Source organism: Schistosoma haematobium, chromosome ZW (assembly GCF_000699445.3).
Source record: "Schistosoma haematobium chromosome ZW, whole genome shotgun sequence".
In the NCBI taxonomy this organism is placed as follows: Eukaryota; Metazoa; Platyhelminthes; class Trematoda; order Strigeidida; family Schistosomatidae; genus Schistosoma; species Schistosoma haematobium.
Window position 1 is genome coordinate 26,833,531 of NC_067195.1, and position 27,300 is coordinate 26,860,830.

A 27,300-nucleotide genomic window follows, 5' to 3' on the forward strand; every position below is an offset into this window, starting at 1 on the left:
ATTTCAGCGGTGTTGGTAAATGTTATACGAAGGAGTCTTGGATGGTACTGGTGCTTAGAACCTATCCCCCAGCTGGGCGATGTAACCGTCAGCGGCTCAATTTAGGGAATTTAGAGCTTCTTGTTCAACACTTTCTATTTCATCTTGCCATTTTTGCCCAGCTGACTGAGGAGAGTGTCGTAATAAGAAGGTTCATAATTATGAGAGTGTGATCTCTAGTCATGACCATTTTCCCAGTTTTTCGGATACGTTGGTGTAATGGTCATTTTATTTCAGAAGTCTGATTGCGTTCTCGTACTCTTTGCTGACTGGTTGGGCATCTTACCAGTAGGTTGCACGGCAAATTCAGTAACTGATTTTTCTACGAGGCCAGGGCTGTTCAAACTTTTGATAATGTAACTCAGTCCTTTTTAACTCTGTTTACAGAGTCCAGTCACCCCCAGTTGCATTTAAAGGGGATTTACTGGGCGACAGAAGTTAGCTGAGAGAGTTTAGCACGGTTGATGTTTTGGCGGTGTTGAGTTTCAACATATCCTCATTAGTGTCGATAAGCGTTTCATCGATAGCAACGTCGTCTTCTTCTTTACTTCACTGATCCTCTTTCTTTATTCGTCCAGTTCAGGACTTTTCTTTTCCGAGTTTCCGACAATACTTTTGGTCGAACAGTCAAGTGAATGATCATGTTGCTCAGAAGTTCGTGAACAGTCACGTTACAATCGCCGTATACTAACCTACGATATGAAATACCAAGTCTTTTGTTAGCAGTTATTGTGACATAAGTGCATGCTTCGTGATAAACCCTTGCACTACCTACACTACATATCCTATGTAACAGAAAATTCGCATCCAGGTGACTCACATGAGTTTGTGACGACTTAGTTTGGTTGGTGACGAGTCGAGTGCAAACGTCCAAGTAAATATCAGAAGATTATAGCTCCTGTATTTATTAGCGTCCTTATTTTGCTCAGTCATTATATTTCCTAGTATTTTATACCGAATGTTAAAAATCCTCTTGTGCTTGAGTAGATAACCTCGCAATCCACTGGACCGTCCGTGATTTAAGATAGACATTCAATACTAATCTGGTTTCTTATATCAATAGAACAAGAGGCACTCACAGACATGAAGTTTTTGTGTCTCAGGTATCCAGAGAGCATGGGAGAATCCCACTTCAACAACATGGTATTAGTTAACCAGCTCGCGGCACTTCCCAAGTTATGCCTGTTTCATTACTCTTTAATTAATTAAAAAAACTATTGGTTGAATAGCTTGATGGTTGTATTTGTTTAGGTAACAATGTACATTTAAATTTATGATGATTTTCAGAGCCGTCATTTTACCCAATCGCTTTGTTTTGTTTTCAACCGGGTAAAGGCGTGTTATTCTTCAGTTCAAACTTAGTTTGGATCTAACAATAAGATAGCAATTTATAACAAGTATATGCCATACATGGAGTAGGAAGAAAATGAATACTTGAGCTATTATACCCCGACATTTTGATGTTTGCAATCAACTCTCAACCGATCAACCATAACAAGTCCTCCGATTTTGGGGAAATCCCCAAAGTCCAATAACAATTGGCAGTTTTCCCCAAAGTTCGGAGAAATTTTCAAGAAAAACCTTAAAATCCGTGTTACATAGTTTTTTGAACAAACAGTTAATTAACAGTGTTCTTTTTAAGACGAAATTACAATTAATCATAATAGTTTTCAATATGCTAATGAAGTTCAGTCGGAATTACATTACCAACCTTCAGGTCTCGTTTGTCAGATAGACACGAGATAGAGGAAAGTCGGTTTCAATAACACTGCCGCAACAACACAGTGGTACCGCGGCACTTCTTATTCCTGCACAAAATACGAAACGGTTTTCGCTTCATAACAATCCTCTTGACATACTGGACAATGAGTCCGTCAACAGGAAAAGATTTACTAAACAACATTCAGAATAAACAGATAGGAAAAAGAAGTATGATCAAAGAATCGTGACTAGGAATAAAGACGCTACAAGTATTCATAGTTTGACATCTTATATGATCGAAATGTGCAAACCGAGTCAGTCAGAAGCGAAAATGTTCAAATATATATTTGATAGATTATCAATATATCCAGAAGTGATCAATCTGGCAATCGGCCGTATGAGATGTGAAGCACGGTGTATCCATTCGCGACCTGGTGCATATGCGGGACCGAGTGCATTCAGCTAGGCCAATCCATTAAAACTAATGCGATCAGCATCAAATTTCGAAGACCAACAGTGCTGCTATTTTGGGGATTTACGTACCGCTACAAGTGTATGTTTTTACATACTGTTCAGCTAAACATATAACCAGAATGCGTACTATTAGTTAAATTTTATCTTATAAATACTATAACGACAGTACTGCCACTGCCTTCTATTCTGAGCCATGTCTGCCGAAGTTTAAAGACACAGATATATCACCTCTTAGACTTCAACTGCAAAACCAAGATGGAGAAACATACAGACTTAGTCCACAGTGACCCTGTCTTTGCCCCTGATCGATAAGAACGAGTCAATGGATTACATTTTAGTTCAAAGACACGACCTAAAATTCATTTGATCCCAAACTAGTTGCTAGTTATTTTTTATCCGACTAAAAGTTATAAAGACACGTCTTTTTTATGGACTATAATAACTCTTTCTTTGCTCCATTTCGTTGTACCTGCTACAGTGCAGGGATGGTTTAATTGTTGCACTTAAAAATAGCTGCATTATATTATGCTTTTTGTTTGAAAGAGTATAACTGTGAGCTACACGTATAGTCGCCTTTTACAACTGTCCTGCCACAAGTATAGAAACATTCTAAGGGATTTTTTGGAAATCTGTTCATATGCAACTTGAGTCCCACAACGGTTCGAAGAGAATACTGTTTACATTGGATAATGAGCACACATATTACTGAGATCGATCCTGGGAAGCACTATGAAGCAGATATTCCGTAACTAAACCTGCGTTGTTCAGACTGATCGTACCAACCAGTTGATATGGAATAAACACAAAATTAATTCTAAGAGCCAGAGTTTAAAAGCCTGGATGTGAACCTACTAGAGAAAAAAGTAATGTCAAAGAAACTGCCACAAGAGGAGGAAAACACTTATCAACATACTTTCAAAATGAAAGTTAGGAAATCGAATAATCCCAATCAAGAATTGGTGCACATCTCAATAGTGAAGTGGTGAACACGATATTGAAATCTTCGAAACTGATAAAGGAATAAATAATAAGATTGGAACATGCCCCTACACGTTTTTGAATTCTATAAGAAGTTTTGAAGTATGCAGTAGTAATGAAAATATCGGATTTGGAGCGAAACGGAATAACCTTACTTAGTACTGAGACAGTTAAGGTAAGATCGTCGTGATATACTGTGCGTTGTTAGCGTGAAACAAGCTATTGAAAAGCAACGGAACTTCATGCGGAAGAACTTGTCGAGGCATAACAACCGAAAAATCAATCGATGCATTGTGAAATCCTCTAAATAATAAAGGAAATTTTCCAAACGCTTTGGGAAAGTTAACTCCTGTGGGTTAACTTTGAAGCAGATGAGTTACATTTCAGAAGCGAACATCCCCATACCAATCAAAAATATGGTTCAAAAACCCACAGTGATTTCAGCAATAATATAAGATTAATGAGGTCTTGGAATAAAATTCATAGATGACAACCCCCTCAAAACTAGTGTTTCAAATTGATTACATTAAGTGAGGAGTTTTCACTTAACAGTAACTTATATACTTGAATATCAGCATTACGGAGTGTTGCTCCAGATGTGGGCGCTCTTTAGAGACAATGGTTACTGGACACAAAATGCACGCATATTAAAGCAAAACAATTTAATCTGGAATGCTAGCCCATGATGGATGAAGAGCAAATCCGAAAAACCCCACTAGATCTGAAGATGTGCCCAAAATTCATTATATAATTTTTTACTACCGCTGGATAACACCAATCATACAATGAAAAGAGATTATTTACTTAGAAAAAAATCTGTTCAAATAAGATCTCTCAATGGAATAATTCAATGATGTACAAAAAAATGATAGTTAAATGGGTTTCTTCATATGATGATAGAATAAGTGTGACAAAATCCGTACAGACTGAATATAACAATTGTGTAGGATATGGTTAATGAGTTACAGCTTTAGAATTATTTGGAATAGTCTAACTACGAACTCAACTGCTACAACCAATGTCAAGCATTGGGCAAGGATCTGAAAAGTCAAAAAGTAAAAACGTTACAATATCAGAAAATTAAAAATGGCATAGTACATATGTAACTAAGTAAAATGACTAATCATTAGATAAAACCTAAATTACCAACTCTATCGTAATGGTGGTAGAATGTATATTTCCTATCGAGATGATATTGTGATTAGGTTACCACTGTTTGTTAATAAGATTATTTAGTCGTTTGGAGCAATATCACGAAATACTGGTTGTCATCACATAAGCAACTTGACGGAAAAATTAACACACGTATAATGAATCTATACGCCCACATAAATGTTCGATCTTATCTCGACAACTACTGAAAAGAAAAGCTATATTCAAACTACATATGTACCGATTCTAGATCTGAAAGAAAGGAAACTGAGATAAACATTAACCTTTTTAGGAAGGTAGCTTACTATTCAGTCATAATTAGATTTTCAAAAAAGATCAGAGCAGAGTTGGGAACCGAAGACTACCCCACACACTTTATTTTTTTGGCTTGAACCTACACACGTATTAGTGTACATATAATTTACGCAGTTGCTGTCATATTGAATAAAGACGTAAACTACCAAGTCTTTGTTCTAAACAGTAAAACAACAGCTTTACAACGGTGTAAAAAAGTTTATCTAAATTTTTTTAGTGACTAATAAATATTACAAAGTGACTTCATGTATTTAACGGGATTATATACAATTTGTTTAACATGGATATATTAGAGGTCCACATAAATTGGTACAACCTTGACAAAACGAACCAAGGACCGTAGTAATTCGATACCGTTATTACTAATTATGCAAAGGTATACGCAACTAGACAAGTGCTATCTAAACAGTAAACTTCTGTTTTATGCGAAAAATCCTAGGATACCTACAAGGAATTAGGAAAAACTTAACTGCAACTCTTTAATTATTGAAGACGACAGACAAAAATAATGTGAGGAAATATTGAATGAGTCCACGTTTCTTACAAAAAAACTAAGCGATTTAAAAATCTTAATTATAGAACAAAATAAGTCTTAAGTCCACTTGTTATTGTTTACTTGAATCATCCCATTGATGTTTAACACTGCAATTGACTAGTCACTTATTGGCATATGTGCATATTGCCTTAATTCACAAGCATTACAAGCAAAGATGGATAGTGGTCAGTAATAGAATCCAGGACGCGCGTTTCGTCCTATTTAGGACTCGCCAGCTGGATGTACCTGCATCTTACTATGGTACTTGAACCCAGTACCAGTTGACGAGTCCTGACATGAACGAAGGGCGCAACCGGGATTCCACTGCCAACCACTATCCATCTTTGCTCATAATGCTTGTGAATTAAGGTTATATCGAGGCAGTACGCATATATGCCAATAAGAGACTAATCAATTGCAGGCGATGGAGTTTGAAGCGAATGCTACTGGGTTCGGGCCCCAGGATGAACATCAAATCTGAGATGCAGGCACATCCAGCTGACGAGTCCTAAATAGGACGAAACGCGCGTCCTGACAGCCATTATCCATCTTTTCTCAAAATAAATCCCAGACTAATATTCACGCTTTTAGTGTGAGGAGTGTTTTTTGGAATTTCTTAAAACTATTTGTTCTAATTATGGATTTACAAACGAAAAGAATTACATCAGTGAAGCAAAGGACGAAAACAAAACTGCTACTTTTATTATATAATCAGTTAGACAAACACGCATGTGTCGAGTGAGGGTGAATGTTAAAAATAAGAGAAAGAAATGGCTATGATATGAAAATCAAACCTACCATCCGAACGAACATTGACATGAAGACGAAATAAAGGATAATTGATTAGTTCAGAAACAGTTGGTCTATCTTGAGCAAGGGGTCGTAAAAGACTCTATCAGACAAGTACAGTAAAATTAAAGGAAAATCTGAAATTCATGCAGAAGTTAAAACAAAGTTTGTACATCTGTTAAATGTTAAGCAACTACAAACATTAAATATATCAGAAGAAGCTTACTCCTGGTGGTCAAAACCTTGACAAAACCGAAAATTACATGTTCGAAACTTCTGTTTATCGTTTGATGATTCACTACCAAGGCTAAATGTGGTAACAGAGTTACGGTAATCTTATAAACATAGTGATGGGTGGTAATCAATGGGTAACAATCCAAGCATAATTAGAATTACTTTCTATCAGCAATCTTCAAATTCGTTTCGAACGTCGAATAGTCCAACTTATATGTTGCCACAAGAACGGAGAATAAACTGAATTTTGCTCCTTTGTGGGCAAGTACAGATCCACTCAATGAAGATGCTTGAGAAGGATTTCACCAGAAAGTCTAGACAACCATACTTATGCTCCTTTCAGAGACGGGATTAAAAAGAAAAATTACAATGTTTTACTCATTGTAGTATTCGATTTTGTTTTCCAATGTGATATTGTATTGTGTATAACACGCCATTCTTGTATTAAATTAGCATGAACATGCAGTGTATGATTTGTTATAACTGTAAGGATTTTTCATATATGTGATTTCATCCTAATTAATAATCGACTAGGATCGTCATGTTTTAGGGTGAATAAATCTTCACTTGTACCAGTCTTTTGGTCTTACTTTTGTGTCGTGGGAACAGCGGTGGTTCCTCGTTTTTACAAGTATAATTAAGTGATTCCGGCATAATAATCAGAGACGACCAGATATTACAATTAATGACGCAGTCATAACAATTGGCGACGAGGATGGGATTCTAACCCACGCGGGGAAACCCCAATTAGAAGACTTATCAGAACTTACGGTGGCGGGTGTAAGCAGATTGGAAAAGTTTGAAAATCTAAGTGCTCCGATATCCAGAAACGAAGTGATTGTCGTATGACGCTTGCAGTCTCTTTTATGCAAAATATCGTCATCTCATTTATGTGGGGAACTTTTGGTGCCATAAATAAATAAGTACACAACTACCCTAATCTCACAGAACCTAACTTGTACATTCAGGTATTATTAAAGTACTTGGGACATTTATATAACACCGATTTGAACTTGAAGATTTTGGATTCATCCTCTTCGGAAACCATTTATTTAATACAAAGTTAAACGCTTATTTTTGAATTAGCATCACATGATCACGGTAAACAGTTAAATATAAGAAAAGTGCAGCAGCAATACTATCTTTACACAAGAAATTATGATTGATACCTTAGTTTTGTGGAGGAATGTTGGAAGGGAATGGTACAGTGAAATATAAAATAACCAACGAACATTATAGATTTCCTAGACAACCACATTGAACGAGATATAAGGATATTGGCAGACAAAAACAGGTAGAAACTATGTAAATCGATAGTGGTCAAGAAAATTTAACGTGTAGTAATTTTAAACCTTCTGTGATAAAACTTTGTAAAACAATGTTAGTTTCATTGTTGGTCAGTGTAACCGTTTTCGCTTATCGGAAAAGCATAGGACCAGTGTTAAACATTTGAAAACAAGATTTTGATTGATTTCCCAGTGACATTATTCATATCAACAAAAAAACCGAGAACTTGGAAGTGCAGTCCAAGAATCAAAAGAGAGTTTAAAAACAAATACTCTAAAAAGATAAGGATCTGGTTTATAGAGGACCGAAATAAAATGTAAAACATATGAAGATTGATAGACACAATTTACAGTAAAGTCAGAAGATCTAAATACTAATTTTGGTTGTAGAACCCTGAAAAGGATCCGTAAAATCTCAAAAACTTCAATGGTTTGACTACATTTTTTATGTTAAATGAATGAAAATATGAAAGTATCAATAAAGAAATGCCACAGCAAATGAAACCATTAGAAATTTGGATTTGTTTGTCGGCTATATTACTTTCATAAATCCTTATGTTCCACTAAACCATAGATTCTAAAACATCTTGTGCAGTAAAGCATCAAAAATGTAGCACACGAATGAAGTGATGTTTCAAGGAAAAGGGAGTGTAAAGGGTCCAGGCCAGCATAAACTGTTATACCTAAACTGATCTCGTCTGCCACGCCACTAACGAGACTCACATAACTACCCTGATGCACAAACTTTTCAAATATTTCTAAGGTATCATCGCAAACTGTACAGACATAAGCTTTTAGTTTTGCTGGAATAATTGTATTTAGCTGTATAGTACACACCATATTTAAGGACACTAATTAACAACCGACTGCTTGTGATTTGGATGGTCTGTGTATCATCACACAGCAGGACAATCTCATAAGCATAAACAAAATTGAAACATTTCAACAGCTAACAGATTTACACCACTGCCACCACGTAATTTCCAGAACATTATCGACAACAAAGATGAACACTAATGGTGAGGATAGGAAACCCTGCCTAACTCCACTGTTGAACTGGTACAATCGATTGAGGTGATTGTGTAAAACAAATCTGACTTACGTAGGTTACTATGTACTTATTATAGATGAAAAATTGAAAAACGCCTGATACACTGAGGAACTGTAATGTATGTAAAGAACAAGGCATCAGTGTTGAGGGACTCGTTAAGGAATCTACTTTTTCTACTTGTCGCCTCTCGTATGTGGATGTGTTTATTGTATCTAATAATTCAATTTATTAATACGGTCAGGTTGTTTCGAATAAAAACAAGATGAAATTATACCCTTCAAGGGCTAACACAAAGCTGTAAAAACCTAGAACCCAAGTGATTCATAAATCTGAAGGAATGGATAAACTTGTTATACCTATAAAAAACAACAACTGAAAGTATCCCACGATGACGCATTACTGCCTGGAAAACAAAACATGCCCTGGAGATGGATCTGTAAGATCTAACCCAATGGATATAAATAACTTGCTTTATGAACACTAAAGATAAAAATAAAAGACCGGACCACGAAATTTATATTACACTTGAAGTACTCTTTTAATAATAGTATGAGTAATTATGCGTTTTACTTACTTTTACAGCTGGTCTCAAGGAACCAGGAAGTACGGAAAGATCTGGTAAGCAATCGGTCTCACGAAGTCGTTCCCAAACTGATGCTGACATAGGGCCACCCGCCTGCAATTGGAAACAGTTTGCAAAGAAACTAATTGATGTGTGGGTAGTTTATGGTTGCAACTAAATGCAATTAGATAGCTCTAAATGGTTAAAAAAATCCAATCATCACAAGTCTGTTTAGGTTTGTACAGCGCCCACAATCAATATTATACACGTAAACAAAGATTAGCCAAACCGCTTCTGTTAACAAGGTTGCAAAGGACTGTACGGAGAGTATTCCCACTATAATTATTAGTTATATTTCTGCATTTAAAAATTCAGTGAACGCCCAGACCAAAGCACATGATTTTCTAAGGGTACTACCACCAAAGTTCTATAAAGCGGAAAGACGTTATATGCAGTCTCACGATACCGGATGATGTATTATATTTGCATACAGTTTCTGGAGTTCATGTATATTATTGGTTTGGAATCAGGGTTGCCCAGTTGTTTCAGATAGACCGTAGTTTAGGCGAAAAATGTCTGCTTTTCGTTCCCTTACTACTGTAAAACCACACACCTTACAGGAAGACAGTGAGTAGAATGACCTAGGCAGACTATAAATGCATGGTCGAATGATAGCATTTCGATTACACGAGGGGATAATGAGACTTTTTCAAGAGGACTGATAAATATGTAAAGAAATTTTTAAACCCGAACAATATTGTGATTCAAAATAATGTAACTCTAATTCAAAATCAACGAAATTAAAAATGTCCTAATCCATAATTTATAACATTATGCCTTTACCTATTACCAACCCATAAACAATGTCTCAGTGGATATTTTTCAGTTACAAGTTGACAGTGAAATTGTTCGTTTAAAACAAGTCCAACGTTTGTGAGACACGATCAAGTAAAAACCACGTCCCCAATTATTCAAAACAAAGTATGAAATCATCAATTTGAGCTGAAGATTTTCTTTTAACAATGAACAGAAACAACACATGAGCCAGTGGATTTTACAAACAGATTAAGAAGCTTTACCTACATACTTACTCCTGTGGAGGAGCAAAGACAGCCCAATACCACACTCCATTCAATCCAGTCCTGGGCAATCCTTTCCAGTTGCTATTCACTCCTCTAATGTCTGCTTCCAATTCTCGACGTAGTGTGTACTTCAATCTTACACGTTTCCGTTTCCGTTCAGGATCCCAAGTTGGGGCTTTTTCGTGATGCAGTTCGATGGTCCACTTAATGTATGTCCTATCCACATACAACATCTTTTCCTGATTTCCCCTTCAGTTGGAAGTTGGTTTGTTCTTTCACACAGTAAACTGTTGCTGATGGCATCCAACCAATGCACATTGAGTGTCTTGCGTAAACAATTGTTTATAAATACTTGTACATTTTTAATGATGTTTGTAGTAGTTCTCCAAGTTCCAGCTCGTACAGTAGAACTGTCTTGACGTTCGTCTTGAGGATTCTCACTTTGATATTGGTTGACAGTTGTTTCGAGTTCTAAGTGTTCCTCAATTGTAGGAATGCGGCTCTTGCTTTGCCAATCCTTGCCTTTACGTCTGCATTCGATCCTCCTTGTTCATCGATGATGCTTCTCAGGTACGTGGAAGTTCTCACCTCTTCCAGAGTTTCTCCATCAAGTGTGATTGTTTTGTTGTACTCCGTGTTGTATTTCAGGATCTTGCTTTTTCCCTTATGTATGTTGAGGCCTAGTGATGCAGAGACTGCTGCTACACTAGTTGTTTTCATCTATATTTGTTCTTGTATATGGAATAAAAGAGCTAGGTCATCTGCGAAGTTCAAATCATCCAGTTGCATCCAAGCTGTCCATTTTGTTCCGCGCATCCCCTCAGATGTCGAGGTCTTCATAACCCAGTCAACCACCAGAAGAAAAAGAAAAGTGAGCAGCCTTGTCTGACTCCGGTCCTCACCGTCCTCCATGCACCACTTTGCACTGTAGTCAATCGTATGAATTCCGGGTGATATTGTCGATCTTTTCGAGTACACCATAGTGTCGATGAAGTTTCCATAATGTTCTCCTATCCACTCTGTCAAATGCTTTCTCATAGTCAAGGAAGTTGGTGTATAGTGACGAGTTTCATTCATTTGATTGTTCAACGATGATCCGTAGGTACCGCTTTGATGTCTGGTGGATCCAGTTTGGCTGATCTATTCAAGAGTTCTTCAAAGTGCTCTACCCATCTGCTCTTTTGTTCTTGAATCTCAATGGTCGGAATGCCTTTGTCCTTGACTAGTCTCTCTGGTTTACTATATTTCCCTGCCAGTTTCTTCGTTGCATCATATAGCTGTCTCATATTTCCCTCTCTTGCAGCTTTTTCCACTGTCGCTGATAGATATTCCACGTATTTCCGCTTGTCGACCTTAATGCTCCTCTTCACTTCCTTATTTGCTTCTATGTATTCAGTTCGTGCCTTGACTTTCTCTGTTCTTGTTCGACTGTTGTTAATTGCTATCTTCTTCTTCCTCTTTTTTGAATCTTGCTCAAGGCTTCGGTAGAAATCCATTCCTTATGATGATGCTTCTTGCGGCTTAGAACCTCCCATCACGTTGAAGTTAGTGCTTCTTTGATCTTTTTCCAGTTGTCCTCCATAGTAGTTTCTCGTTCTTTCAATAGATCTTGTAAGGCTTGGAGCCTGTTGTTGAGAGTTATCTTGAATTCGTTGAGATTGTCAGTATGTCGAAGGAACGCTGTTTCTCCAGTCATCCATTTCTTCTTTAGCTTCAGTTCCATCTTAGTGGTTTTAAAAAGTTTGTTTTCTACAGGATGTGATTACTAATTCCATGGTCAACCCTCCCTTTTTTTCGGACTTGGTACCGGCAGTATGCCTTGAACGGCTACAGGAGACATTTCCACAAAGATAAGGTATTTCCGTTAGAAACATTCGGTTAGTCGTATGCAGGGTGAAATCTAACCGTATATGCGTCAGCTCAAGTTGTAAGATTATACATCTCATAAGCTGACACCACCGACCGAAAAGATCAATCTTATGGATGTATTTGCGAAATTATTTTTGCTTCAAGTGTTTCTAGCAAAGAGGACACCAAGTATCTGATATCTTGCGCTGGTACTTTTGTAGTAAAATCGATCAATTTCAGTACAATCCAAATTAATCCTCCCGAAAATTTCGCAAAATACAAATACAGTTTAAAATCTAGATTTTTATCTGTCCTAGATTCTTCCCAAAGTTCACTCAGGCTCTTTAGTTTTCCTGATTGACGAGTTGAGACTAAATCCTGACCTCGGGATAAATATGAATTACAAAGTTGGAAACTGAATAGGTATTGTCAAGGCAATATGGCTTGATTTGCAAACTGGGAGTTATTAGTTTTTGTTTTTAAAAAGTTCGGTTTGTAATCTAACGTACTAGGAATAAAATTTATAAATATAAGAAAAAGTTGGAACACAAAAGTAGTTTTACAGTATGTAAAGAAAGTTATAAAGTGCTACATTGCCCCAAAATGCCCTGATACGGCTGAGGGTGAGGAGAGTCAGCTCTCCCTCTCGAAATGCTCTCATATGGTCATGAGTATACAGCCACTGTCAGGAGAGTCCTACTCACTAACTGCTCACGGTAAAGATGTGGTTTACGAAATTGAGAGGACGATAAGCGAATGTCAGGCGCTTTAAGCCAGTTAGTGGACACGGAGGGTTCACTTAGGGGAGTAGGGAAACCCTGATTCCAAATCAATGGTGCACATGGACTCCAGTATCCCGAGGGAACAAATGGCGTATGAAGCAATTGTTGGTCACCGTCTACCATGGGACTGCATCTCATTACGTTGCTGCACTGCCTTGTGGATCAGACCTTTAGGTTGAAGGGTTCAGGTGTTGTCCCCTAAGAAAACCACCTGCTTCGATTTGTGTAGCCTGGCAGTATTCTAGCCCTCACACAAATCAGCTTGATTGTTATTGTGCTGCGCATATGTACTTGGTTCGCGCTCATACTAATGTTTGTGTTCAAATAAATATATAATTTGAATAAAACTAAGACAAGAATGGAGGCAAAACAATATGCATTTGTGATATTTCGTGGTTTATCTATAGCTGGCTACAACCGTATTTGTATCAAAGTGTCACGCTAGGGTATGAGAAAACATGAAGTTTGCCCAACTGTTACAACGCTTGGTTTTAAATTATTTGATCATTCACCCTCTTTGTTCTTAAACCCGTCCTCAAATGATCCTACACATGTTTATTCAGTATATACGATATATATATATATATATATATATATATATATATAACTGATAATCGTTATTTCAATTCTTTGTTATCAATGCCTGTTACCTCATATTATACCTCAGTGTGAATACGGTTTTAAGTGGCTGAACAGAAACGGCGAATTCATGTTATTTTGACTCAACCATTATCTTAGCTTTCATCAACTTCCAAGATAAGTGAAGTGGTTAATGTACTCACCTATTTCACTTCCTATAACTAACAGGGTATGGCGAGCACCAATCATGTAGCAGCATATTATATTCAGAGGAAGAGAGTCGCATCCCAAACATTATGGGGGCTAGTATTAAAGATATTATATTAGTTGAACCCAATCAAGCTGCTTAACATTAGCTCTTGTCTGACAAACCAAACATTATAAGTCCTCAAGAACTATGAGAAAAAATGTTCACCACAGCTGACTCACTGAATGATAAAGCGTTATTCCCAGTGCATAGAGGTCCCGTCCGGTGGCAGCTCTAGCAGGTGGACTGGGATCGTTTAATCTTGGGAGATAGCGCCCGTCACCTAAATCTTCACCATCACGATCTTCCCCAGCACGTGATGCACGTCCGAAATCAGATAACTTAAAGACGATCCCCGCAGTATCTCCCGCAAGTAAAAGCTAAAAAACATGGAAACAGATGTAAAAGCATCTTGGATCTGACTTTTGTGGATAAATATTATAAAATTTAATTACGGTAAACCGTCCGTCTTAAAGTTAGGCAAATATATAAGATAGTCTAGAAGTCCAATTTCGACTAAAAGTTTGTTTAGTCTGTCATATAAATTTATCGTACACTTGTGACAGAATAACTTGTTTAACGAGATTCAGTTTACTATACCAATGCACGTAATCACCTTAATATCAAGAGATCTACAAATACATCAACTTGACCAAAGCTAATAAGATGTAACAATGTGTTTGTCATGCAACAAAAAGTCACACACAATGCAGAGGGTAACACCTTGAGATTAATAAAATCTTACAAGTCTGAACAACCAACATAACTACAATAAATTCCATTGATTCGTAAAAATATACTGGCAGTTGGAATTGTGGGAGGAAGTGCTCTTTTGACCTAAAGATTATTCAAGGTCATATAAATACACTCTTGATATTTTTTGGTATGAACGACCGTAGGACGTAGATGGTGAAGTATATATACTTCATCCCAGTGAAAAAAATAGAAAGAATTCACGGACTGACACTATGTTTCGATGTGGCCTCACCTTTCTTCCCATCTGTTTCTAAACTAGCACCCATTACTTGAACTACATCCCTTATTAAAGATTCAGAACCTCATCAACTAATCTTGTGTCTAGTTTTAAAAAAATTCACTTGGTTATTCATGGAAATGTGATAAATGCTTCGAAGACACCCATCATCAGAAACCTTCAGCCTAGCCACATCTCGTACATTCAAATGCTATTTCCCACACTCTGTTTCGTCGGCAGACGAATGTCTCACCTGGACTACAGGCAACGAAAGTTGACAGAAGAAAACCAGGCTTTTTAATCCTTGCCGAGTTTTCGTCAAACACAAAAATATCAGGGCTGAAGTTTTCAATATGAAGGAACTTCAATACAGACCGACTAAAATTCCAAGCTATGATACTGAGCAGTTGTGGACAGCGAAAGCAAACACGATGGAAGAGCTGACGGCAGTGGTCAAAGTCTCAGACCTATCTTAACAGTCATCGACTACCGAGTTAGCAATCCTGAGGCTACACTCCGAGGAAATAGGTTGGGATAACAAATCGATTGACGAGGTGGTGAATGTTTGTCGACTGAGGTAGTGAAGACATGTAATAAATATGCCCATTCAATGAATAACTAGATGCACGATGACTGCAGTAATACGTAGGACGGAAGATAAGGGACGCCATGGGTTTTCAACCCATTTGGTGTGGAAACGTGAACACAAAAATATTGGTAAAAATAGGCGCCAAATACATATCCGCCACACAATAACAATGAGGCCGACGCGTTGTAGATCCGACCTTTCACAGCCAGACTAACATCACGAAGGCGCCAATAGTGGCCCAGATTGGCATAAGCCGCTCTGGCTTTCACTATACGTGGATTGATCTCATCACTCATGCCACCACCAACAATTGTGCAGCTACCCAGATACACGAACTTCTCGACTACGTCTATCTGCTCACCATCCAGGGTGAGTACAGGATTGGAATCCTGCCAGTCTTGTAGAAGTACTTTGCACTCCGAAGGTGCAAAGCACATACCATACCTACGGACACTGATTGCCAACTGATTAAAGGCGGATTGCATGTCTTGGGCATTATCGCACAGTAAGACAATATCATCCGCATACTCAAGGTCGAGAAGTCTTTCTCCAGGCAACAGATCCACACCGCCATTACTTACATCCATCAGAGCTGTTTCCAGAATGTCATCGATAGCAAAGTTGAAGAGGAATGGTGAGATTGGGCAACCCTGCCTAACCCCACTGCTCGAATGAAACAATGGAGAGAGGTGGTTGTATGCCCTCACTCTGCCTGAGGTGTTTGTATATAGGGCTTTTAGGATGGTAATAAACTTCTCAGGCACACCCTTCTTCAACAGACAATCCCAGAGAACAGTCCTATCCAACGAATCGAAGGCAGCCCTGATGTCAAGAAACACTACGATTGTTGGCCTTTGATAAGTATGGCGATGTTCTAACATTTGGCGGAGGGTGAAGATATGATCAATACATCCTCGACCAGAACGAAACCCAGCCTGCTTCTCGCGAGTTCATTTTTCTCGGGTTTTGAACAATCTACGAAGTATGATAGAAACCAATTGTTTGGACTCAATCGAAAGTAGACTTATCCCCCGATTGTTGTTACAATAACAATATAAACCCTTTTTAAAGATAAGAACAACTATCGACTGATTCCATGATGTTGAAACACTCTCTAACTCCCAAACATTTGTAAACAACGTCGTCAATTCCTTAGTCAGAAAGTCACCACCATCTTTAAAAAGAGCCGGAGGTAAGTCATCTGGGCCCGGAGATTTGTAGCGCTTCAAAAGTTGAAGTTCTTTGTGAACGTCCGCCTCATTTGGTGGATCAATCGTCACAGGCCATGGAGTGTAGGACAGTCTGATCGATGTTGCCGGGACAGCAGATCGTTTGGACTGCTCCTCAGAAAACTCTGCCCATCGTCCGAGATGTCGATAGATGTTAGTGAATGGCATCCCGTTATCTTCACAGATCGTTCCTCTCACACCAGACTTCTTGCTGCCAGTGACTGGTGAGTTGAGAGGACTTCCGGCAGTTACCAGATGCAGCTGCTGCTTCCAACACATTGGTACGCTCCGATCATCAGGCTTCTCGGTCCTTACGTAAGCTTTACCCAATTTCGTTAAGTAAAAGTCTTCGTTTGTGGTCAAACTCACGATCACTCGGAGTAGATCGACGGGCTCCAATGAGTTGTAAGGAGCCTGTAGAAACCAAGTGCTTATAAGCGGGACGTTCCGCGAAACCGCAAGCAAATGTACTCCCAACTTTCATGGCGCCATGCAAATGCAGCCAATGCTCATCTATACTCTTCGGCATGATGGTATCTGGCCTTGAACCCAGCTCGGTTTGATATTAAGTTGCATCAGAAGCTGCAACCAATTTACTGACATTGATCCCCCAAATGCCCTAGTACGGCGGAGAGTGGGGAGAGTCCGCTCTCCCTCTCGAAATACTCTCACACGGCCACGCGTATACAGCCTCTGCCAGGGAAGTCCCGCTCATTGCCTTCTCGTGGCGGAGGTGTTGTTTACGAAAATGAGAGGACGAAAAGCGAATGTCAGGCGCTTTAACCCGATCCCAAACCGATGGTGCACATGGGCTCCAGTATCCTGCGGGAACAAATGGCGTATGAACCAATCGTTGGTCACCGGCTACCATGGGACTGCATCTCCTTACGATGCTCCACTGCCTTGTGGGTTAGACCTTCAGGTCGAAGGCTCGGGGAGTGGCCCCTAAGATAACCACCTGCTTCGGTCTGGGCACCCGGGCAATATCACAGCCCACACACAAATATGATGAACTGCCTATAATTATGGAAAATACTTTACTTGCTTCAACTAACAATCAAATGATTACTATTATTATTATTATTATTATTATTATTTACCACATTATTCACCCTCTTTTATACTTATACAGCGGCTCGTCTTTGGTGGAAATTCGACTCTATCTAAACGTTGTCGAGTTACTGTCCGGTTGAAAATTGTATGTTACCACTGAATATGAGTACCGAAGCAGTTTTTCTGAAACCACATGCACCATTCAAACTGGCTGCCTTCAACGTACGCACACTTATGCAGGTTGGACAACAGAAAGGGCTGGCTGTCTTTGGAAAGTCTTAATATCACTGTCTGCTGTCCATCCGAAACCCGTATTCAAGACTCTGGTGAAGTACTACAAATTCGCTCTTCATCTGTCATTTCAAAAGCTTGTTTTACGTGCGTTCATCCGGGGGCCCTGTGGCATCTTAGTCTGGTCTTGCTGGCGTTGGTGTCACACTAAGCGCTAGAGCTGAGGCAGCACTAACCGACTGGATCCCCGTTAACAGTCGGTTATGTGCTGTTAGATTAGAAAGTTCCATCAAAGTGAGAAGAAATCGGCGTGAGAAACGATGTCTTTTCGTCATCTCCGCCTATGCCCCGACAGATTGCAGCCCAGATGCAATCAAGGATGAGTTTTACCACCAGTTATCTGTTCTCCAGAAAGTGCGTTCGACAGATATTGTAGTACTAGCCGGAGACTTGAATGCTCAGGTCGGGCGTCTAGGCACAGAAGAGAGTCGTTTAGGTGGCCGATGGGGACTCGTTGGTCTCAGGTCAGATAACGGGGACCGTCTACTGCAACTTTGCACAGACCACAACCTGTTTCTGGCTAGCACTAACTTTCGGCACAGTCATCGCCGATGTGCCACCTGGCGTCCTCCCTCTGTATCCCAAGCCTGGACTCAGATTGATCACATCGCGATCAGCTACCGCTGGCGTGGTTGTGTGCATGACTGCCGCTCCTTTTGGAGTACCTATCTGGACTCTGACCATGCCTTGGTCTGCGCCAATCTTGCCTTACTTTTCAGTGGACAACGAAGTGACCGCCACCAACGGACTGATATTAGCAAGCTGGTTGCAACTTCTGTTGCAAGTAAGTATCGAACCGAGCTAGCCTCTAGGCTAGCTACCACTCCACCCTCCGCCAAATGTTAGAACATCGCCATACTTATCAAAGGCCAACAATCGTAGTGTTTCTTGACATCAGGGCTGTCTTCGATTCGTTGGATAGGACTGTTCTCTGGGATTGTCTATTGAAGAAGGGTGTGCCTGAGAAGTTTATTACCATCCTAAAAGCCCTATATACAAACACCTCAGGCAGAGTGAGGGCATACAACCACCTCTCTCCATTGTTCCATTCGAGCAGTGGGGTTAGGCAGAGTTGCCCAATCTCACCATTACTCTTCAACTATTGGCGCCTTCGTGATGTTAGTCTGGCTGTAAAAGGTCGAATCTACAACGCGTCGGTGAGAGCAGTTTTGCTCTATGCTTGTGAAACCTGGTCTCTCCGAGTTGAGGACGTTAGACGACTCTCTGTGTTCAATCATCGCTGTCTCCGAAGGATTGCTAACATCCAGTGGCAATACCATGTTAGTAATGGAGGTTCGGCATCGTGTGTTCGGGTGCAGAGATGATAATTCAATTGGTGTCACCATCTTGAAACATCGACTTCGTTGGCTTGGACATGTTCTAAGAATGTTGTCCCAGAGAATTCCACGTCATGCACTATTTGCCGACTCTGGGACTGGTTGGAACAAGCGAAGAGGTGGTCAGTGCATGACATGGTGTCGTGGCATGAAATAAAGCTGCAAAGGACTGGCTTCCGTCGGTCCTTCACGACTCCCTGGTTGGGGTCCGAGAGATGGTGCGACTCAGTGGCTAGAGACGTTATCAGATATGGCTCAGAATAGAAGCCAGTGGAGATCCTGATGTAATTTTTTACTTTCTTCATAAAAAGTGGTTGTGTCTCCTTTACCTGAAAGATTTCTTCTGATTGTATCTTTCCGTTCCCTCATTTCTATCATACTACCTTTCCGTTTCCTCATTATTACTATTATTATTACTACACTACCCTACACCAACCTCTTCGTTATTGTTCTCTCTCTTTTTCACGCTCCTTACCTTTTTTTCTTTCTCTTCGAATTCCCATTGTTTTGTGTGGCGCATATATATTGGCGCTCTCTTGTACCAATATTTATGTGTTCAAATAAATAAATAAATAAATAATCTATTCGGGATGATGAGTTTGTCGACCAATGAAACGGTAGCTGATCGTGATGTGATCAATCTGAGTCCAGACTTAAGTCACAGAAGAAGGAGGACACCAGATAGCACATCGACGATGACTGTGCCAGTAGTTAGTACTCACCAGAAACAGATTGTGGTCTGTGCAAAGTTGCAGTAGACGATCATCGTTATCTGACCTGCGACCAATAAGTCCCATTTGTCACCTAAACGACTTTTACTGGCCCGAAATCTGACTCCAGGTGGATCATATGATTATCGTTATTGAAATCTACATGTCGCCGGTCTTCGTATATTATTATTGTGCCTAGACGCCCTACCTGAACATTCAAGTCTCTGGCTGGTACAATATTACCTGTCGAACTCACTTTCTATAGAAGAGCATTAAACTAGTGGCAAAACTCATTCTTGATCGCATCCAGGCTGACATCTGCAGGACCATAGGCAGAGATGGTGCGAATACATCGTTTCTCACTCAGATTTCTTCGCAATTTGATGGAACTTTTTTATCTAACAGTACATAACCGACTGTTAATGAGGATCCAGTCTGTCAGTGCTGCCTGAGCTTTAGCGCTTAGTGCGACACCAACACCAGCGAAACCAGACGACAATGCTACAGGGTCCCCGGATATACGCATGTGAGACAAGATTTTCGAAGCGATAGTTGGAGAGCGAAATTGTAATACTTCACTAGAATCTTGAATACGGGTCTCGGATAGACAACAGATGTCTATATTAAGATTTTATAAAGACAGCCAACCCTATCTGTGAGAACGATGAAGCCAGTTTGAATGATATACATGGCTTCAGAAAGACTGTTTCAGTATTTGTATTCAGTGGTAGTATTCAACTTTCCACCACCTAGTGAAGCGAGATCATTTAGATAGGACAGGGATTTCACCATAAGCGAGCTGTTGTATAAGTCTAAAATAATATTTCCAGTAGTAATCGTGGTTTAATTTGTGTTAGGGCTAGAATACTGCCAGGCTACACAAATCGAAGCAGGTGGTTTTCTTAGGGGACAACACCTGAACCCTTCAACCTAAAGGTCTGATCCACAAGGCAGTGCAGCAACGTAATGAGATGCAGTCCCATGGTAGACGGTGACCAACAATTGCTTCATACGCCATTTGTTCCCTCGGGATACTGGAGTCCATGTGCACCATTGATTTGGAATCAGGGTTTCCCTACTCCCCTAAGTGAACCCTCCGTGTCCACTAACTGGCTTAAAGCGCCTGACATTCGCTTATCGTCCTCTCAATTTCGTAAACCACATCTTTACCGTGAGCAGTTAGTGAGTAGGACTCTCCTGACAGTGGCTGTATACTCATGACCATATGAGAGCATTTCGAGAGGGAGAGCTGACTCTCCTCACCCTCAGCCGTACCAGGGCATGTAAGACATGAATGACAACCGTTGAGTAAGAAAATGAACGTTAGTTGCGAACAAAAATATAAAATTTTGAAGATAACGTGATGTAACCGAACTGCTAGCCATTGCTGAATTTCGAAAACTATGAAAATAACTCAATGTTCTTTAGTACCAACGTATAACAATTGACACCTACATAAGGCATTACAAAACACTAAACACAGTTGAAACCAAACTTTTAATCTACTGAACACTTCAACCAATAAATCACTAAAGATTTAAGTCAAACCCTACTTAATTTACCTGGATTTCTGAAGATGAATGAATAAAACCTCAGCTTTAACTATGTGGTAACAAGTTTGAGACCTGCAATATAAACTATAATTCAGAAAATTGAGTAGTGTGACTTGACTTTAGGAAAGCTTTGACTCGGAGACAAGTTCGTGAGACGGTGGGACGCTATACTTTTACCGTGCTTCTGGTATTCGTTCAAGGCTGGACCGAATCATGTTATTACCACATTGAAAATGGTGAGGGTTTTACACTCATATCATCTTTGTAAACCATTTTACAAACCTTGACTACTTGCAATCAACCATAGTGATATTAATACTGCAGTAATGAAAGCATACACCTTGTCGCATTGGCTCATGAAAGTGGAAGTTTATTATATGTATAAGAGTACTAATCTATGAGCATCAACAAAGTTTTATATTCGGAATAAATAGGGCTGAGCTATATTTTACCTCCGTCAGCGAAACAGTTAACAAGGACTTTTGTAACGATCGATTAAGCTTTAAGTAAAAGAGAACAATCAGTACTTCTTGAACTACCTGAATCAAAAAACACAAAGGTATGACACAACCGATAAGAAAAAGCCCACTCTCGAAATGCTCTCATATGGTCATGAGTATACAGCCACTGTCAGGAGAGTCCTACTCACTAACTGCTCACGGTAAAGATGTGGTTTACGAAATTGAGAGGACGATAAGCGAATGTCAGGCGCTTTAAGCCAGTTGGTGGACACGGAGGGTTCACTTAGGGGAGTAGGGAAACCCTGATTCCAAATCAATGGTGCACATGGACTCCAGTATCCCGAGGGAACAAATGGCGTATGAAGCAATTGTTGGTCACCGTCTACCATGGGACTGCATCTCATTACGTTGCTGCACTGCCTTGTGGATCAGACCTTTAGGTCGAAGTTTCTGGGTGTCATTTTAAATCCCAGAATAGTGGAGGTAAGTAATAGCATCAATGGTAATGGGAAAGGTCAGGCATCAAAGATACAATTTGAAAAAATATAAATTAGCGAAATAAAAACAAAAAGGCTTATGAGGTTTGAATTTCAGGAGTTGGGGGAAGATAAAGATTGGATGGACATGCGCCATTGCAAACGATTTTGAATCCTGTCATTCAGAGTCTCTAACCACTGGTGACGATATTCTAACGGACCCCAACCACGTAGTCTGTACCTATTAAGAAACGTCAGTCCAACTCTCAGTGACTTTATGGATTTGATTTGGCCGCCCTGAACTTTCTTTCAGTGTACTACTATACCAGACATCACAAGTCGGTGTAGGCAGTGGATGGGCGTACGTAACACGTCATAGATATGGTCGAGTTAATGTACATTTGTGATGCTTTTAAGCTGAAAATAACTGTACAGAAACTATTCAGACAAAAACCAGAATAATAAAGAAGCTTTCATCACTGAATTAGACTTTACTTTTGGACGGAGAAAACAAATATATGGCTACTGGCTGCAACTTGCACAAAAAGGTGGACACAAACCGATACCAGTAGAATAAACCCATGAGATGTAGTCTTAATTCCATCGTTAATGTTACGTAATCTAAAATATGCAGCGGAGAAATGCATAGTTAACGAAAAACTCATCAAATCTGTATTTTAACATATGATCCTTGTAATCACACTCGAAACTTATATTCAAAATGACTAGTGTACAAGATTAACAAACGAATTGGATAATTTAAACCATAAATATTAACATTTCCTCAATAAATTTAAAAGATGACGAAACGTTAAACTCCGGATATTCGAAAATGATCATAAGTCCGGAACTTCCCCAAATACTGAATGGCTTCACAAACTAAGACAATACTATTGCTTTGTATACACGAATTCTAAGGCTATTTGGATAAATAGTTTAAAATATTTTCACGATCAAAAAATAATAGTATTTCCAGAATATTCATGAAACAGAGTCCAAAATTACCTTATGACAGTGGCGTTTGGCATCCATTTCTATACACTCTTTAGCAGACGCTAAATAAGCTTCAGGTCTGCTTAGTTGTATTAGGATATTACTCGGTTTTACATCACCATGGACCATCGACCAATTGGTGTGCATATAATGAAGAGCGCTAAGAACGTGCGACGCCAGGACAATCAACGGTTTTTCTGATAAACGGTTACGGTTTGCATCGCTTGGAGAACCAGATGTAGGAGAACCAGGTATTTCGTTGTCAATGTGGTTGGTTGACACAAGGGACACAGCTTCAGAAGTGTCATTTTGTCTATCTGGATATAGTAAATGAAACAGACTGCCACCTAAACACAATTCCAACTGTGTATACACGGAGTCAGCCTCGTACCAGGAGCCAAAAAACCGAATTATATTGGAATGTTGAAGCAATGCCAAGGCTTGTACTTCATTCAGCATTTCAACGGATGAACTAAAATAATGTAAATTTTATCGGAATAAACAATGTTTTTCAATACGCACATTTATACATGTGATGCCAAGTTTAAAAAGGCGTAAAGTCACTATTTTAAACTGATACTTTGGAGAATTCAGTTAGTTGATCCTCAATTGCGTATGACTCGGAACGGACGTGAAAGTGATGCCAAGCGGCTTATTTACCAAGTCAACTGGCATTACCCAATAATATGGACTCTTGGGCTAACAATAAAATGAGAATTCACAAGAACTTTTTGTAGTTGACCTGAGCCTAATAAGGACATTAAATAAGTTCCAAAGTCAGAATATTGAACGCTTAGACTTAGAGATGGTCGACCTTAAACTAAACAGCATTGACAAATCTTGTAAACTTTTTCTACCGGTTTGTCTGTGACGTTTTACTTTCACTGTCGTACATAAAACAAACAACACAGCCTGATCAACGTATGATCTATTTTTCCTTCTTAAAGGACACAACATAAAACAAAAACTGTATAAGTTAGAGTCTCTAGAAATGTTGACACAAAAGCGTACGGAAGTTGCCATAAACCATAACATGACTTAAAAACTACGTTCACATTTATGGACTAAAGCATGTCTAACTTAAGTAATATTTGGAGTGTGAGGTTTGAAACCATAATCTAAAAACGAGAGAGATTGGAATAGTTACAAAATTGGGCGTTTCACAAGTTACTTAGACAATATTGAATTTGTCTCCGATTTACGACCAAGACTATGATTTTTACTAAAATACTTCACACTTGTACAAATAATCCAGTACACTATGATGATTCCTAAAGCAAAAACAGTCAATCTTGACCCGGAGAGCTTAGTGGTAACGTCACTGACTGTGGGGTTAAGTGGTAAGTAATCGAGTGCGCCAGTGGACATCAGGTCCCGCAAGATTACAGATACATCTTGCTAACAAATGCTAGAAAGCATGAAAGCTAGGTACAAGGTTTTCTGTTGACTACCTCCAACCACCACCATACACCTCAACATGGTGAACGCGATGTCGAGTTAACTAGACTAGTGGCCACATTATAACTTGGCCGATTGTATTCGATCTGCACTAAAAAAGTACCTAGCATACCACATCAGTCACTCACCACCCAAAGATAAATTAACTATAAATACTCAGCATACAAAAGATGGCTTTTGAAACAAAATGGAAATTATGATACTAATACAAGTCAGTGACAATAATATGACAGTGAGTACCCCGTAAACTCATATTATCTTACCTTCCATTAAGATGTTCTAGTTCAAAGTCGCAGCGTGACCTCTTCAAGCAATATAAAACGCCACTTAGACGATGCCTAGCCTTATACAACACAGCCAGTCTAGTTCGACAGATATCAACAAGGTTTGAGAACGATCCTGCAAGACTGTTCATTCATTAGACAAAATTAAGTCAATTACTTGTTACAGTTGAAGATCGGGTTCATTCCAATAGGTCTTTCTTCTTGATACTTTTCCCCTGGTGTATACTGGCTCATGAATCTATTCACAGTTCGACGGTTTAGTAAGTCAGGACACACATCTGCAAGGCGAGCATATCTTTCCACAGTTGAAGTCGTTTGCTGACTGATTGTCATAAAAGAATGCATATTTAGATCGTCAACTACAGACTGCCTTTTTCGCTGCCCTGAGATCGAATCAGCTGTGTCCGAAGAATTACAAGTTTCAGGTGTGAAAAGAAGGCGCGGGCTCATTGATAAATTTGCAGACTGTGAAATTCGTGCGGATATGTGTAGCGCACGCTGCTCCATACGGCGAGCATAGGAAAGACTATGCTGTAAATGGTCACTTAAGTAACCCTTACCGATGGATCGGTCAGACAAGTCTGGATTATAGGCATGGCCATCTGGGGACGGAGTGTCGCGACCACAGTTAGGAGACATGCAACTAAAATACCCTTTTGTAGGTTGTGAATCGACTTCTAAAGGGGAACATATTGCAGACAAAAGCCGACTTCTTGAAAACAAAGGAGAAACTTGCAATCCAAAGTGCTCTGCAGAATTATCGTTGTCTGAATCTCTGTTGCATAGGGAAAATAGTGGTGAGTGATCTAGACCATGTCTTGAAATTGTCGGTGTCGACGATGATGGGGACTGGACAACTGCACGTTTGCTGCGCTTCATCATATCCCTAGGTCGTTCTTAGCGTTAACCGTCAGTAATTTGGAGTGTAATCAAGAGTTGTAATGTGTATGAGGATGGAGGTGCGTGAAATAAGGAGAATATAAACCAACAAATCAATAAACGCGCAGCGTGAATCAAAATAAATGGCGAGAGTAGGAGTTGGAAATTAGAAATTCAAAGAAGTGAACTTGAAGCAACCTTATCACCAAACTAGTAGACGATAATACCGCCCCGCAGCCACATCCAAAACAAGCGGTAGGGTATCACCTTTGTACTTCTTCATGTAGTGTAAGAAAACATTCAATATCCAATAACCTGTTACCAGCAGGGTTAGCACTTATCTCAGTGTTTCCAAAGATATTCAAATTTTCTCAATATATTATTTGGCCAGTGAAGACTAAGCAGTCGTGAGAGTAATAATAAACGGTATGCATCTTCAATCTTCAGATCTCAATAATGAGGATATGAAGTCTTTCGACCAATAATAATCCTTGCAGTTTCTAGTGCTGTGAAGATCCAATTACTCTTTGAATGCTGCTATCACGTCTTCTGGTAAACCACCACTTGGTGTACAATTTTACTTCACTTTTTATTGGCTTATATGAAGTTTACTTCTTTTAGGTCTCAAAGTCGGGTAGTTAGCTTCTCCCGAAACCGCACAAAATTGACACACGATCCACTTTCAGTACACAGTTCACTAGCCCACCTGCCAAGAGTGTTTGGCCAACGTCAGAAGGCTTGCTAACTCCTAGATAAGTAATGTCTTACTCAATCATAGAAACACTCGAAGATAGTTGGAATAAGCTTTGATTATCTTTGTATGCAACTCCGCCTTGAGTCCCTTCAGGGGCTACTGACGGTTCCAAGACCCGATAAAGGAGGAGGGGTTGGCGACCCCACCCCATAGAAAACTAACTTGCTAAAAAAACGCTAACCAGAAAAAATTATTCGAACCCTTAAACTCTACCCTGGGAGTCAGAAGGTCTTCATTTAGAAGAGTTATGACGCCTCATGATGAAAGCCGAATTCCTTCGGAAGTTACGAGGCCGATGCCCCTCATGAAAACCAGAGCAACCATTTATTTAGGTACATGGAATGTTCGTACAATGTGGGACACCGGGAGAGCCTTCCAAATTGCTGCAGAAATGAAGAGATACAACCTGAAGGTGCTTGGGATCAGTGAAACACATTGGACGTAAGTTGGACAACAACGACTAGCTTCAGGGGAGCTTCTGTTATACTCCGGCCATGAAGAAGAAAATGTCCCATTGATGCATTGATGCTTTCCAAACGAGCACAAAATGCACTTATAGGATGGGAATCTCATGGAGCAAGGATCATCAAAGCCTCCTTCAGAACA

The 27,300-nt window shown here is 39.5% G+C and overlaps 1 protein-coding gene across 1 annotated transcript; it reads right to left on the bottom strand.

Annotated features, from left to right (window-relative positions):
• Window positions 1-3,869: 3,869 nt before the first annotated feature.
• Window positions 3,870-26,212, bottom strand: WEE1_1 (Mitosis inhibitor protein kinase wee1). Its single transcript, XM_051210862.1, has 7 exons — window positions 25,219-26,212; window positions 25,041-25,184; window positions 23,332-23,791; window positions 13,837-14,034; window positions 9,129-9,230; window positions 5,993-6,086; window positions 3,870-4,232 (listed from the first exon to the last, which is right to left on the bottom strand). Exons 1-7 carry the CDS (start codon window positions 25,941-25,943, stop codon window positions 4,195-4,197), a joined length of 1,761 nt encoding a protein of 586 aa, XP_051070878.1. The 5' UTR covers window positions 25,944-26,212; the 3' UTR covers window positions 3,870-4,194.
• Window positions 26,213-27,300: the final 1,088 nt, after the last annotated feature.

Excerpts from the sequence above, each read along its gene's own strand:
- WEE1_1 (XM_051210862.1), bottom strand. The coding sequence starts at position 25,943 with ATGATGAAGCGCAGCAAACGTGCAGTTGTCCAGTCCCCATCATCGTCG. Across the intron at positions 23,792-25,040 it reads CTAGAACATCTTAATGGAAG|TTCATCCGTTGAAATGCTGA; the intron begins GTAAGATAATAT and ends ACATTATTTTAG. Across the intron at positions 4,233-5,992 it reads TGTCAATGTTCGTTCGGATG|ATCCTTGCCCAATGCTTGAC; the intron begins GTAGGTTTGATT and ends TTGACTTTTCAG.